Source organism: Hylobates moloch, unplaced genomic scaffold, assembly GCF_009828535.3.
Source record: "Hylobates moloch isolate HMO894 unplaced genomic scaffold, HMol_V3 SCAFFOLD_19, whole genome shotgun sequence".
Taxonomy (NCBI): domain Eukaryota; kingdom Metazoa; phylum Chordata; class Mammalia; order Primates; family Hylobatidae; genus Hylobates; species Hylobates moloch.
The window spans coordinates 14,601,713-14,614,739 of record NW_026652294.1 but is presented as its reverse complement, the minus strand read 5'-3'; the positions used below and the strand labels follow the sequence as shown (position 1 = coordinate 14,614,739).

Sequence of the window (13,027 nt, the reverse complement as noted above, 5' to 3'; positions counted from 1 at the left end):
GCTGACTCCAGGTGCGCCTGTGCTGCCCGGGTGGTGGGGAAAGGCGTATGGGGAGAGGTGCTCAGGGGCTGTGGGAAGAGGGGCATGGGGAGAGGCCATGGGGAGTGTCTGCAGAGTGGCAGAAACAGGGTGGCCACTTCTCCTGCTTCTCCTGGCCAGCCTCGGCCTGGTGTGATCAGTCATAGTGGCCCTTGTCACTCTAACGTGTTCCTGTTCGGACGATGAATATGGCCATCCTGAGAATGCGTGGGGGCAAGAGGGTGTGCAAGGTGGGCTGAGTCTAGGATGGAAAAAGGGTTTCTGCATCAGCTTTGAGCATGCAGTGCTGGGCAGAAACCCAAATGGGAGGCTTGGCAGGGGTGGGACATGGAGGAGGGGCCGGCTGTCACCAGGAGCCCACCTGGGTCCTCACAGAGCCATCAGACAGACCACACCGCCTCCCTGAAGGGGGCAGCCAGAGTGGAGGCCAAGAGCACAGGCTGGAACTGACAGTCTGGGTTAGTTCCTGACCTCCCTGGGCCTCAATTTCCCTATCTGAAGTGTGGCACCTACCTCACTGGCTTGTTAGGAGATTAAATGAACATCTGGAGAGGGCTTAGAACAGGGCTTGGCACAAAGCAAACGCTCTTAAGTGTTAAATAAAGTCAGACGGGCCGGGAGCGGTGGCTCACGCCTGTAATCTCAGCACTTTGGGAGACCGAGGCAGGTGGATCACGAGGTCAGGACATCGAGACCATCCTGGCTAACACGGTGAAACCTCGTCTCCACTAAAAATACAAAAAATTAGCTGGGTGTGGTGGTGGGTGCCTGTAGTCCCAGCTACTCAGGAGGCTGAGGCAGGAGAATGGTGTGAACCTGGGAGGCAGAGCTTGCAGTGAGCTGAGATCGTGCCACTGCACTCCAGTCTGGGCAACAGAGCGAGGCTCCATTTCAAAAAAATAAAATAAATAAAGTCAAACGCAGTCACTGCTCTAGTGGCGCAGGGGAAGCCACAGGCCGTATAAGTGGAAGCCGGCCAGGCATCCGTGGGGCTCCCCAGACCTTCCTGGGGCCTGGATGGAAAATGAGGGCCAGCAGGGACCAGTGGGGAGGGGTCACTATGGGCTGGGCTGGAAGGTGAGTGGAGTTTGCGGAGGGAAGGTGGCTTCCTCTGCAGGAGCCTGTTCACCAGGCTCATGATTCGGAGGGAGGCAAAGAAAGGAGGGGTGATGTATGGGAGGAGGATAAATGCGTAGAGGGAATAAATCACGTCTTGCCAGATTTGTGCACCTGGATCCAAGTGCAGGAGGTCAGATGTCAAAGTGTGAGGGAGATCATGGGATGCTCCATAGGGAGAGGGCAGGTGCTGGGATCAGCAGATGACCTGGCTGCCAGCACAGTGTCCACAGCAAAAGCCCCTGGCCCTGGACACCCAAGTTTATCCTCTAGGGGGAGAGATGCCCTCTGGAAAGGTGAGGGGACATGGCCACCTCGTGGAAGGCAGCAGGGCCCATGGTGTTACTGAGCGCCTGGTCCCACCCCCCACCCTCCCCAGGACCCCAGGGGACAGAGTCGTGTGCTCAGCCTCCAGTGAGCAAAGAAGGCAGCGGGGCTGGGATTCAAACCGACCCTGACCCTGGGACCTGTGAGTCTTCTCAGACCGCTCGGGCCCCCCGCCTGCAGGCAGCCCCCAACCTTGAACCCTAGTTGCTGCCAACCCCTCGTTCCCTCCACAGGAAAAGGCAGATGCCAGCGAGGGGGCCTTCAGCAGCCAGCTCTGAGCAGTGGGGCTGGGCAGGAGCCAGGCACTGTGCCCACCCAGCCCCGTGCCCCTGAGCCCTGTGCCCACCCAGCCCCGTGCCCCTGAGCCCTGTGCCCACCCAGCCCCTTGTGTCTCTACACCTGGGAATGATGGGTCTCTTCATCCATCTCTGACGCTTCCTCCCAACACTGCCCACCTAGAAGCCTGCTTAAGAGACCTGGAGAGAGACCTCCCAGACTCCCTCCCACCACCCCAACCCCCAACTCAGGTGGCAGCCAGAGCCTGGGTGGAGGAATAGAACCTTCTGTCGTTCAGCTGAGTTTTATCAACAGTTTCCTGTTGCTCCATAGCGGCTTCACTGGTGATGGGGCAGGGCCTGGCGGAACTTGGGGCACAGATGAGGGAGGCAGTTCCCAGACACCCAGGGGATCAACTGGAGCCCAGACGTGGACCCCAGGGGTGACCACCCCAGACCAGCCTCCCAGCGTACCAGACTCTCTGAGACAAGAAGCTGTGTTCGCAAGTCACTGGGCCACCCACCCAGTGCACCCTGAGCTACACAGACTCGGCAGCCAGCCTTGGCCTCGCCTCTATTTCTGGTTCTGTGGGCTCGCCCCGGGCACTGAGCACCTCCAGGGCCTCCAGGTTGCCGGGTTCCTCTGCGACAGGCAGGGGCTCAGAGTCCCCTTCAGCCTCAGCGTCCTCAGTGTCACTGGCTCCGCCCTCAGTGCCTGGGCCTGGCGGGGCAGCTTTAGCACAACGCAGGCAGCAGTTGGTGGCGACAGCCATGAAGACCCCGGCCAGGGCCACCTCAGAGCCGGCCAGGTAGAAGATGATCTCGTAGTTCTTCAACGCATCCACCAGGCGGCCTGGGGAGGAGGAGGAAGAGGAGGGAGAGGTAAGGTCCTGTGGGGTCCTCCCCTCACTTCCCTGCACTCTCGGGTCAAGGGTGGTGCCACTGACTTGGTGAGGCTCATGGGTGACACACACATGCCCACTCTTTATTCCTGTTTTACAGATGTGAAACCCCATGCGGATTCTGCCATTTGAAACCTTAAAAATGTCACTTGCTGTCCCTGGACCTCAATTGCTTAAGTGATATGTGGCTTTTGGTGAGGCATCCCCTCCACCCTCTGATTCAAGCCCAAATGTCCTGTGACTTGCTTGGCAGTGGGGCATCTGGGGTGGGAGCGGTGAGGGGGCCCTGGGCTTAGCTCTGCCCTCCTGGGGGCCTCCACCTCTTGCTGTTGCCATGTAAATGCCCTGGTCCTCAGGGGCTTGGCTTAGTCCTCCCACCCCTCAGTCCCAGGAGGCCCATGAGCATCCCAGACCAAGCCATCATCAGCACAGGCGGGGCTTGTGGGTCAGTGACTCATTTCCTTCTCTATTTCTCAAGGCTTCTATCACTTGTAGATACTATTTTCAAACTCAGGAAAGTCTTTTATTATGTTTTTTTTTTAGAGATGGGGTCTTGCTCTGTTGCCCAGGCTGGTCTTGAACTCCTGAGCTCAAGGGATCCTCCCGACCTGGCCTCTCAAAGAGCTGGGATTACAGGTGTGAACCACTGCACCTGGCTTCAGGAATTTTCTTATTCTTTTGAGACAGGGTCTCACTCCATTGCTCAGGCTGGAATGTAGTGGTGCCATCTTGGCTCACTGCAACCTCCACCTCCTGGGCTCAAGCCATCCTCCCACTTCAGCCTCCTGAGTAGCTGGAACCAGAGGTGCGTGCCACCACACCTAGCTAATTTTTGTTTTGTTTTGGTAGAGACGGGGTTTTGCCATGTTGCCCCGGCTGGTTTCAAACTTCTGGCCTTAGCCTCCCAAAGTGTTGAGATTACATGCGTGAGCCACTACTCCCGACCAGGGAAATCTCTTAATTGCAGATATTTCCCCTTAAAGTGTGGTTTGTCTGTGTGCTCCACCCTCTCTCTAGGTCATTCTCCTCACCCCATGCACCTCCTCTGCCCATCAGATCCATCCAGATCCACACAAGAAATGGAAGACAGTTCCTGGAGGCCTGGGCAGGCTGGTTTTGTGGGCTGCCCACACACTGGCTCAGGGGCTTTGCCGCTCTCACTGGGTCAGGTGGGATGACAGAGCTCAGTGAGGGCACTCGGTTAGCCCAGCCCTGAAGGAAGGACGGACAGCTCACCCCATCTCAGTGCAGCCTGTGGCCCCCGCAAGGTGTCCTCCCTGGTTACTGCACCATCTCACAGCCCTCTGGCCCTGGGACTCAAAGGCAGGCTCCCTGCTGTTTCAAGATAACTTGACAACCCAGGAAAACCCTCATGTCCCCAACTCCCACCTTTCCAATTTTGGTTCCTGCCTTGCTTGCATAAGGACGCTGTTCCCCCCAACAAGCCTTGCCCATCCATGCTGTGCCTTCACCTGGGGGATCTTCCAGGAAGCCTTCCCTGACCACCCTCATGACGATGACTTCCTAAGGGTGACGGTGACAAGTGCCAGCAGGCCATCTGCACAGTGAAAAACACCAGTGCTTCTCCTCCCCATCTGCCCGCTGAGCGCCCCCACTCTATTTCTGGCCCCAACACCAGTTTCCCAAAGATACTGTCCCCGTTCCAGTCACCATTCTAGATGCACCATTCTAAAGGCATGGGCATTTAGCATCAGGTACGCTGAGGCTCTCATTCTGGGGCTGCAACTTGCGCTAAGGCTTTGTGCCTCAGTTTCCTCATCTGCAAAATGAGAATAAGTACCTGCGCTTCAGACGGCCTTGTGCCAACTGCTTGGGATGGCAAACCTGACCAGCTACCAGTGTTGCTTTCTTCCCCGCACCTTCCTCGGCTTTCCTGTCCTCACCCAGAGCGGGCGGTCCGGCTTGGAGGAGGGACTAACTGGCCATGAAGGGGAGTCCACCCACCCGGCTGCCCCTTCCCCTCATCCCGGGAAGTTCCATCTGAGACGTGGGGGAGGGAGCTTCCCTGGGTCTAAGGGGCACTAGGCTCGCCACCCCCTCTTTCTTCGGGGCGCACCGGCAGAGGGCGGTCCGATGAGCACAGCCACGGCCTCCACGAGCAACACCAGGCCCAGCGCACTGGGGAAGCGGGGCGCGCCCACAGCCGCCATGAGCACCTCGAACTGCAGCGCGCCCACCATGCCGTAGGAGAGGCCAAAGGCGACGCAGAAGGCGACGAGGGCGCCGTAGGAGCGCGCGCGCGCGCTGCTCAGGTCCGTGAGCCCGTTGGCCAGCAGGGCCAGGCTGAACAGATACGGGACGTGCGGTCGCAGACGCGCCAGGCCCGCCAGGGCGCCGCACGCCGGCCGCGCCACGATGTCCACGAAGCCCACGATGGACAGCAGGAAGGCGGCGTCGGTGTCGGGCACGCCCGCGTCCTTGGCGTAGTTCACCAGCAGGATGGCGGGGACGAAGAGCCCAAGCGCCATCAGGAACTTGGTGACGGCGTACACGGCGAAGGCACGGTCGGTGCACACTGCCAAGTCCAGCAGGCGCCGGCGGGGCCGGGCCCTGGGGGGTGCCTCGCGCAGCTGCAGCCCCGCACCGTCAGCCTCCGCCTCGCCCGGAGCGTCCCCGGCGCCGTCGCCGGCGCTGTCCCTGCGCGGTCGCGGGCCCGGCCCGGGCGGCGGCCTCATGACAGCCCCGCAGGCGCAGCAGTGCAGCAGGAGCCCGCCGAGCAGCAGGAAGCCGCCGCGCCAGCCGAAGCGCTCCAGCAGCTGCTGGCCGAGCGGCGACAGCGCCGACAGGAACACTGGGCTGCCCGCCGCCGCCAGCCCGTTGGCCAGAGGCCGCCGCCGCTCGAAGTACAGCCCCAGCATGATGAGCGACGGCTGGAAGTTGAGGGCCAGGCCCAGGCCTGCGGGCGAGGCGGCGCTGTGCCGGGGTCCCCGGAGAACCCCTCCCTGGCCCCCGCAGGAGGGAGGGGCCAGGCCCGGGAACCCAGCAGATCCGGGAACCCAGCCGAGGGACTTCGAAGACTGTCCCTCATAGGGAAACCGAGGACAGATCTTGCAGCAAGAACCCCCGACCCCCAACCCAGCGGGGAGGAGACCAGGGGGCCCTCACCTGTGAGCACCCCGGCGGTCAGGTAGAGCTCCAGGAGGCGCGTGGCAAAGGAAGCTAGGATCATGCCCGCGGAAGCCAGCAGCCCACCCGCCAGCATCACCGGGCGACAGCCAAAGCGGGTCACGAGGATGCTGGACACAGGACCTGTGGGCAGGGCAGGGTCACCACCCGGGTCCCGGGATGGCTTGAGTCCTCTAAGGAATAAGGTCACCTCCGGCTCAAGGACACAGAGAGGAGGGCATTGTCTGGCCAAGATCACACAGCTTGGAGGGGACAGGCCAAAGAGACAGCATCCTGCGAGGGCAAGGCCCAGAGCACCCCATCCTGCGAACCCAAACCCCAAGCAGAGCGGGGGCTTCCACACCCCTTTAACCTTCACAGCCTCCAAGTCCCGCCCCGGCACAGACTGGGATTCCTCCGCAGCCCCGCCTCGCAGGATGGAAACTCCAGCAAGCCCCCCACCTACAGGTCAGGGCTGCGGGGAGGGGGAGTGCTTCTGTAGATCTCAGCTTTCCCGCCTCTACAATGGGCGGGTGCGGGTCTTAGAAGGGGCCCTCTGAGCTCGCAGGGCAGCCCCCTGGGCCGGCCCCGCCTCTGGCCGCTGTTCCCCTCCCGCACTCTCTTCCCCTCTTTCTGGTGCCAGGGTTCCCACAGTCAGGAAGGGACTTCGGGGGCCGCCCCGAGGGTCAGGGGGATGCTCAGGGGGTCGGGTGTCTCCTGGTTCCGGATCCCAGGGGTGCCGGGGAGGCGGAGGGCCGGGCGGGGACACTGACCCGTGCCGTAGAGCATGGCCAGCATGATGGAGGACACCCAGGCCGTGTCGCTGTAGCCGGCGCCGAAGTCGCGCATGAGCGCGCGGAAGAAGACGCTCACGGCTTTGGGGAAGCCGTAGGCGAAGCCGGTGACCACAAAGCAGGCGCCCAGCACCACCCAGCCCCAGCCGCCGTCTGGGGGGCCCTCGCCCCGCCGGGGGCCGCCAGCGCCCATCGCTGCCTCTGTTGGGAGGGGGCAGGGACAAGAGGGAGTGGCTGGGCCAGAAGCCTAGAGAAAGAGGGGGATGCAGACGAAGCATGGGGAAACTGAGGCACAGGGCTACTCACGTGAGCGTGGCTCAGGTCTGGGAACCAAAAGGGGAAACGGAGGTAGGACTCTCACCCCAAGTCTCCTTCTCCTGCAAAGGGCGCTGAAGGACGAGGGGAGGACGACGGGTCCCACCTGACTCTGCACCTCGGCAGGCTCCCTCTGAAGAACACTGCTGGCCCGTCAGGACCTCAGGTGGAAGGCGTCGGGAAGTGGAGCAGGTATGTGCCTGGAGGTGGGCGTCCAGCACCAAAGTCGCCCCGCACGCGTGAGGGTCTCGGGACAACAGAACAAACAGCAGAGGGGCAGATGCCAGCTGCAAAGGGCCGGTGTGCATGACTTTCCTCTTTAGCCTTGGCCATGTTCCTAATGTTTCTCAGCGATCACAAATGACTATTGTCATTAGAACATTAAGGGGACAAAAGCCACTTTCAACAGATATCAGCCAGGGGAGCTGAGTTCCCATGCATCCCAGCTCAGCCATGGATTCCCTCCCTGACTTGGGCCGGTCGCCTCCCCTCTCCCAACCTCGGTTTCCTCCAATGTAAGATGGGTGATTGATCACCCCCAGGCCAGCTGGGAATCTTGCCGGAGAGGAGTCAGGCCTCTGGCTTCTGCCAGACAGGTAGGAACCTTAGCAGCACTGGGAGAGTGGCCTTCTGCCCTCCAAACCTCAAACCGTCTGTATGCAAAGAATGGCTCCAAAGCCTGTCTCATTCCTGGGGCTCCACCCAGGGCCCTCCCAGCAGCTACAAGCACCCCCATAACAGATGAGGAGGGTGTACTCAGAGACAGGTGCACCAGGAGCCGGGGGCTGGGGATAGCCTCCTCCCCTCCTGCCTGGAGTGTCCCTCCTGGCACTGGGCAGTGCCACCACCCCCAGGGTATCTGGGACTCTGCCCCTCCTCCACTAGGACCAGGTTGTGGCTTTTCCTGCCTGTTGTCCTCTTGTCACAGGGGCAGCCACTTGAAGGTGGAGACAGGAGGGTGATCCCAGGCAGCCCTCACATCGCACTCACCTGAGCCTGCCTCGTGGGTTTGGGGGTCCAGCCTCACATCTCCTGAGGCCTGCAGGGAGGGGCTGCCATCGCAGCTCCCGGTGAAGCTTACCCGGATGGGGGCTGCCAGACACCCCAGCTTCCCACCAGCCTGGGCTGAGCCTCTGGCCGACTCCCGCCTGACGCTTCCTCCCCCAGGCCTGGAGCTTAGAGTGTGTGCCCCCACCACACCTCACCCCTGCTAAGAGGCTTTTGTCCAGGAGGGGAGAAGAGACTGGGAGCCCCAGGCCAGGCTGGGCCTCCACGGTGGGCTCCCTGTCCCAAGCCAGTCCAGGAGGGAGGAAGAGAATCCCTCCGCCTCCTGGAGCCTGGGGTGGCAGACACAGAGACCCTGCCCAGGGGGTCCTAGTCTGGTGCTGGAGGCACAGCCCTGCTCTGAAGAGACCCCAACGGTTCTAATCACCTCAGTGCCTCATCTGCCCCCGCCCCAGGCCACATTCCAGGAGGGGCTGGCAGCTTTCTCTAGAATGAAGCTAATCCACGCCTGTGCCTGGGAATGTGGGGGCGGGGAGGGACCAGAACAAAGGGTGCTGTGTCCAGGCCGCCTGAGGGCAGCTTGCTGGTGGTCCCAGCCCTTGGCCACTGCCATCTCTCCCCTGACCCGAGCAGCCGCCACTTCCTAGGAAACCCACACGTCGAAATGAGAGCAGGTGGAGATGGGGGCTGCAGCACGAGGGCTTTGGGGCAGCCCTAAAGAGTTCTCCAAACGAGGGGCTGGGAGTGAGATGGCCTCCCGGGGAACAGCCAGGACCTCAGTACCCCCTAGACCCCATTCTCCAATGGGGGAGTCTCTATCCCTCACCCCCTGCCCTGTCCCCCCAAATAAGACACCACTAATCCTGCTGCCGCGTCACTTTGTGTCCACTTCCTTTATTTCTCATCATTTACAAAAGACGTACAGAGAGGGCATGTGTTGGGCACGGAGCAGGTACAAGGGGCTCCTCCCCACGGGGGCAGAAAAGGGGGAAAGAGGTTATGGGGCAAGAGTTGGGCCCCCCAGGGAGAGTCCTGGAGCCCCTGGAGGGGGAGAAATTGTCCTGTCCCCCTATTCCGCCCTGCTTTACTTTGAAGGTCTCTGACCCCAAGCCAGTGCTTTGGAGCTGCTCAGGCTGCCGGGGTGGTCTGGGGAAGGACAGCCACCCCCGGTCTCAGGGCCCCGCTTCTCGGATCCGCTGCTGTTGCTGCTGTCACTGCCACTGCCAGCTCTGAACAGTCCCTGGGCAGGTGCGCTGGGGGGTACGACCTCGGACCCTGCCTCAGCGGATGAGGGGTGCCGAGCGGTCATTGGTGATAGTGGGACGAAGCTTGACGGTTGCAAAAGGATTTGTGCCCCTGTAAGGAGGAGAGGATGGGGTGAGAAGGGCAGATGATCCCCACCTGGCCGTGGCTCAGGAAGGCAGCTGGGCGACTGAGCTGGGTCCTGCCTCCTGCCCCTAGGTGGTCTCCATCCACTCCTTGCTCCACTTCATCTTTTTTTTTTTTCTTTTAAGAGATAGGGTCTCGGCCGGGCGCGGTGGCTCACGCTTGTAATCCCAGCACTTTGGGAGGCCGAGGCGGGCGGATCACGAGGTCAGGAGATCGAGACCACGGTGAAACCCCGTCTCTACTAAGGTGGTGGGGGGCCTGTAGTCCAGTATCCGAGGTGAGGCAGAGAGAATGGGTGAACCGGAGGGAGTTGCAGTGAGCCGAAAAAAAAAAAAAAGAGAGATAGGGTCTCACGGTGTTGCCCAAGCTGATGTTGAACTGTTGGAATCAAGAGATCCTCCCGCCCCAGTCTCCCTAGTAGCTGGGATTACAAGTGTGTGCTGCCGCGCCTGCCACCCTCCTCACTGTTTGGGCCCCCATTTGAGGACTCACCTCGGGAAGAGCTCCTGTGGAGGGTACTGCTCTGAGGACATCAGTTTCTGCAGTGGGGGTGGGGAAGGGCTGGTTTGGTGGGGAGAGGGGCAAGCAATCCCTTGCTCCTCCCCTCCCTCTCCCCATGCCCGAGGGCAGAGCACTGGGCCAGAGAGCCCCTGCCATGCCAGGCTCCTGGGAAATGAGACCCTAAGGTTCTGAAGCCCAGAATTCTGTGGGTTGCAGAAGTGAGAAACCCCTGGGCCAGAGCACCACCTCCGAGGACTAACCACCCCCCATGATAAGACCAGGGTGGTTCCATGCAGAGATGCTCTCCCTGGCCTCCCCCAGCCCTGTCCTACTGGCCAGCCCCAGGCCACACTCTGCCCCGGGACCCTGGTCTTCCCCTTCAGCCCAGACTCAGCCTCACACCACCCCTCCCTGCACTGAGGAACAGACTGAGGCCGGGTGGGCGGGTCCCCTGCCAGACAGCTGGTGACAGAGCCTTGGGATCCCTGCTCTCCTGCCTCCCTGCCCGCTGGAGGCCCCAAGAGAGGGCGGGCGAGGGCTCACCTTGACGTCAGTGGCAACTGCTGTGCTGCGACAGCTGCTGGGCAAGGGCGGAGGTGCAGGGCTGGGGGCACGGCTTGGCACCCGGCTTGGGGTGCGGGAGCGGGACTGGCCATCCCAGTACTCCGAGGGTGCTGTGGAGTTGCCCGGCCGGTCCAGGAGGTCATTGAGGCTGTGGCTGCCCCGGAGTGGGTAGGACCTAAGTCCAGAGAAAGGAGGGGGAAGGAAGGGGGTTGGGGCCTGTCCAATCCCTTGTCCTGTCAGTAGCTGGGGCACCTTAGGGAGGAGGCATCCGACAGCTTCCTCCCCACACCTGCGTGAAAGGAGACTGTTGACTGGAGGGAGGTCCTGAGAGGAGGCAGAGGGATGGACGCAGTGACCTTCAGGGCAGAGAGAGGGGCTCAGGGCTGGTGGTTCTGCAGGGGCTGAAGGGGGCTGGGCCCACTCAAGACTGCACCTTGCCACCTGGTGCAGTGACTCACGCCTGTAATCCCAGCACTTTGGGAGGCCGAGGTGGGTGGATCACCTGAGGTCAGGAGTTCAAGACCAGCCTGGCCAACATAGTGAAACCGTCTCTACTAAAAATACAAAAAGTAGCCAGGTGTGGTAGTGTGCGCCTGTAATCCCAGCTACTCAGGAGGCTCAGGCAGGAGAATCGCTTGAACACAGGAGGCAGAGGTTGCAGTGAGCTGAGATGGCACCACTGCACTCCAGCCTGGGTGACAGGGTGAGACTCCGTCTCAAAAACAAACAAACAAACAAAAACAAAAAAACAAGCCTGCACCTTGCAGATCCTCTCCACTGGGCAGTGACACCCTTGCCGGAGTCCTCACCCCGCCCCACCCCTGATGACTCAGGTACCTGGAAGGCAGCTCGTTCCCGGGGTTCATGGGCATCATGGGTGTCATGGGGGACATGGAGGTCATGGGGGTCACGGGGGTCATGGGATTCACGGGCCCCTCCTCCAGAGCCTTCACGTAGGCCTCGGGGAACCAGCCGCTCCTGTGGGGCAGAGGACAATGACCAAAAGAAGCCAGGCCCGGGGACAATGATCAAAAGAAGACCTCCTCCCCTCAGGGTCACTGGAAGCTACTTCACCTTGAATTGACAGAGGAGAATCAATTCCGTATGTTTACTTCTGTTTTCACCTGCAAGTGCCTACTGATGATGAAACACGCTATCCTTTTCCCTAACAGGCTATGTGAGTCAAGGATGGCTAATGACCTTCCCAGAACATCCCAGGAGGGTGTGACAGCTTCGGCCTAGACGGTTCTATCCTCAGGTCCCCAAGGCATCTGCAGCACACCGTCTTCTGCTGTGGGTCTGTGAAGCAGGCACTCCAGCAGCAGGTGTCCCTGTCGTTGGCGTTCTCAGTCATCTCTCTCCCCAGTGACCCCCTTCCGTTCCTGTCCCTGTGGTCACCCACCCAGCTATGGACCTTCGCGCCTAACTATGAGTCCCTCCACACATCATCTATCCCCCACTCACCTGTCTATACTCCATCCCCTGTGTAGCCACGAATCCATCCCCTCACCACTCACACCTCTCCAATCACCCATCAGTGTCTGTCCACCACATCTTTGCATCCTCCCATGTCCCTAACCACCCAGTCAGTGACCCCCCATTTATGCCCATCCACTTGCACACACAGACCTCCACCTACCCACACGCCCATCCCCTGGTCCACCCATCCGACTGTCCACCATCCACTAAGCACAAGACCACTCATCCATCCGTGGGCTGGTGCGGGCAGCCACCCTCCGCTCTGCCCGTGCACGCATTCATCCTGCACTTCTCTCCTGCAGCAGGGGTGGGCACCGTACACTACCCTGCTCATGAAGCCCCGAGGGGGCACTGCCTGGCTCCAGCCAGCCCCATCTGCCCCGTTTTCCCCTGCAGGACAGTGGTGCCTGTCCATTCCCTCTGCTAGCTGCCAGCCCTGCTGTCCTCCATGCTTTCTGGCGACCTCACTGTATGAAACTCCCCAACTCCTCCTCCACGCCAAGTGTCAAAACAGCAGAGTTTAGGTGCTTTGAGGATTTCCACCGAGCGTGACTGCAAAGAGGTGAGCACATTTAAGCCCCTACTCCCAGCCCAGTCCCCTGCATCAGAGTTCCAGGGCTGACTCTGCAGAGCGGACACAGCCTCCTCCCAGAGGCAGGCACACAGTAGGTGCTCAAGCAATAGGATTTCTGCCATTTCCACACTTTTGGAAGAACCTGCCCATCCCCCATCCTCTGCCCGCTCTCAAGAGCCGTCATCCTGAACTTGTTAAGGCGGCTCTTCCTACTCCCACTGAATGAATGAGGAAACTGAGGCAGGGTGTGGGGGCCTGGAGGAGAGGAGCATTGTCCGAGGCCCCCGGGGGAGGCCAGGGAAGCCTCAGTCCGGCAGGTCCCCGGGTTCCCGGCCCCCAGGGCCTTCTTCTTAACCCACCCCCGGCCCCTCCAAGGCTCCCACTCACGCGGACGAGCCCTCCAGCTTGCCGTAGAGCCAGCCGTTCTGGGCCTCGGGCACCAGCACCTCCACCACGTCCCCGGCGGAGAAGCGCAGCAGCGTGTGGTTGGCGCCCTCCGAGTGGGAGACCAGGGCGCGGACCCTCCTGGCGCCCCCGCCGCCGCCCGGGCGCTCGCCAAAGGAGTTGGAGCGCGAGCTTTGGGCGCTGCCGCTGTAGAGCGAGGCTGCGGGCGGGAGAGCG

At 61.3% G+C, this 13,027-nt stretch overlaps 2 protein-coding genes and 1 long non-coding RNA gene across 8 annotated transcripts in view; 1 reads left to right on the top strand and 2 right to left on the bottom strand.

Annotated features, from left to right (window-relative positions):
• Positions 1-2,046: 2,046 nt before the first annotated feature.
• SLC16A8 (solute carrier family 16 member 8) lies at positions 2,047-7,328 on the bottom strand. 4 transcript variants are annotated; one of them, XM_058431939.1, is made up of 5 exons: positions 7,001-7,328; positions 6,559-6,780; positions 5,786-5,929; positions 4,737-5,576; positions 2,047-2,610 (listed from the first exon to the last, which is right to left on the bottom strand). In XM_058431939.1, the coding sequence occupies exons 1-5, from the start codon at positions 7,200-7,202 to the stop codon at positions 2,297-2,299; spliced, it is 1,722 nt and encodes a 573-aa protein (XP_058287922.1). In that variant the 5' UTR covers positions 7,203-7,328; the 3' UTR covers positions 2,047-2,296. The 4 variants fall into 4 exon arrangements, with proteins under 4 accessions (XP_058287922.1, XP_031995779.1, XP_058287923.1 ...); XM_032139888.2 differs by having other exon boundaries at positions 6,559-6,826; positions 6,941-7,060; XM_058431940.1 differs by lacking the exon at positions 7,001-7,328 and adding an exon at positions 6,886-6,986.
• LOC116459403 (uncharacterized) lies at positions 5,544-12,850 on the top strand. Of its 2 annotated transcripts, XR_004245529.2 has the most exons (4): positions 5,544-6,253; positions 6,965-7,086; positions 11,526-11,678; positions 12,229-12,850. It is a non-coding gene; the product is annotated as an uncharacterized LOC116459403 (long non-coding RNA). The 2 variants fall into 2 exon arrangements; XR_004245528.2 differs by having other exon boundaries at positions 11,526-12,850.
• The window catches only part of BAIAP2L2 (BAR/IMD domain containing adaptor protein 2 like 2), a 32,275-nt gene continuing 27,998 nt past the window's right edge, over positions 8,751-13,027 (bottom strand). The window contains exons 10-14 of one of the 2 annotated variants that reach the window (XM_032139884.2): positions 12,794-13,010; positions 11,191-11,331; positions 10,333-10,528; positions 9,781-9,827; positions 8,751-9,255 (exon numbers count right to left, since the gene is read on the bottom strand). In XM_032139884.2, the coding sequence (XP_031995775.1) occupies positions 9,180-9,255; positions 9,781-9,827; positions 10,333-10,528; positions 11,191-11,331; positions 12,794-13,010 (677 nt within the window). In that variant the 3' untranslated portion in view covers positions 8,751-9,179. The remainder of the gene's footprint in view (positions 9,256-9,780; positions 9,828-10,332; positions 10,529-11,190; positions 11,332-12,793; positions 13,011-13,027) is intronic. The other variant, XM_032139885.2, reaches the window with a different exon arrangement.

Coding starts and splice junctions, on each gene's coding strand:
- SLC16A8 (XM_058431939.1), bottom strand. CDS start 7,202: ATGCACACCGGCCCTTTGCAGCTGGCATCTGCCCCTCTGCTGTTTGTT. Junction 5,930..6,558: donor GGCCATGCTCTACGGCACGG/GTCAGTGTCCCC, acceptor CCCTGCCCACAG/GTCCTGTGTCCAGCATCCTC. Junction 5,577..5,785: donor GACCGCCGGGGTGCTCACAG/GTGAGGGCCCCC, acceptor CCTCGCCCGCAG/GCCTGGGCCTGGCCCTCAAC.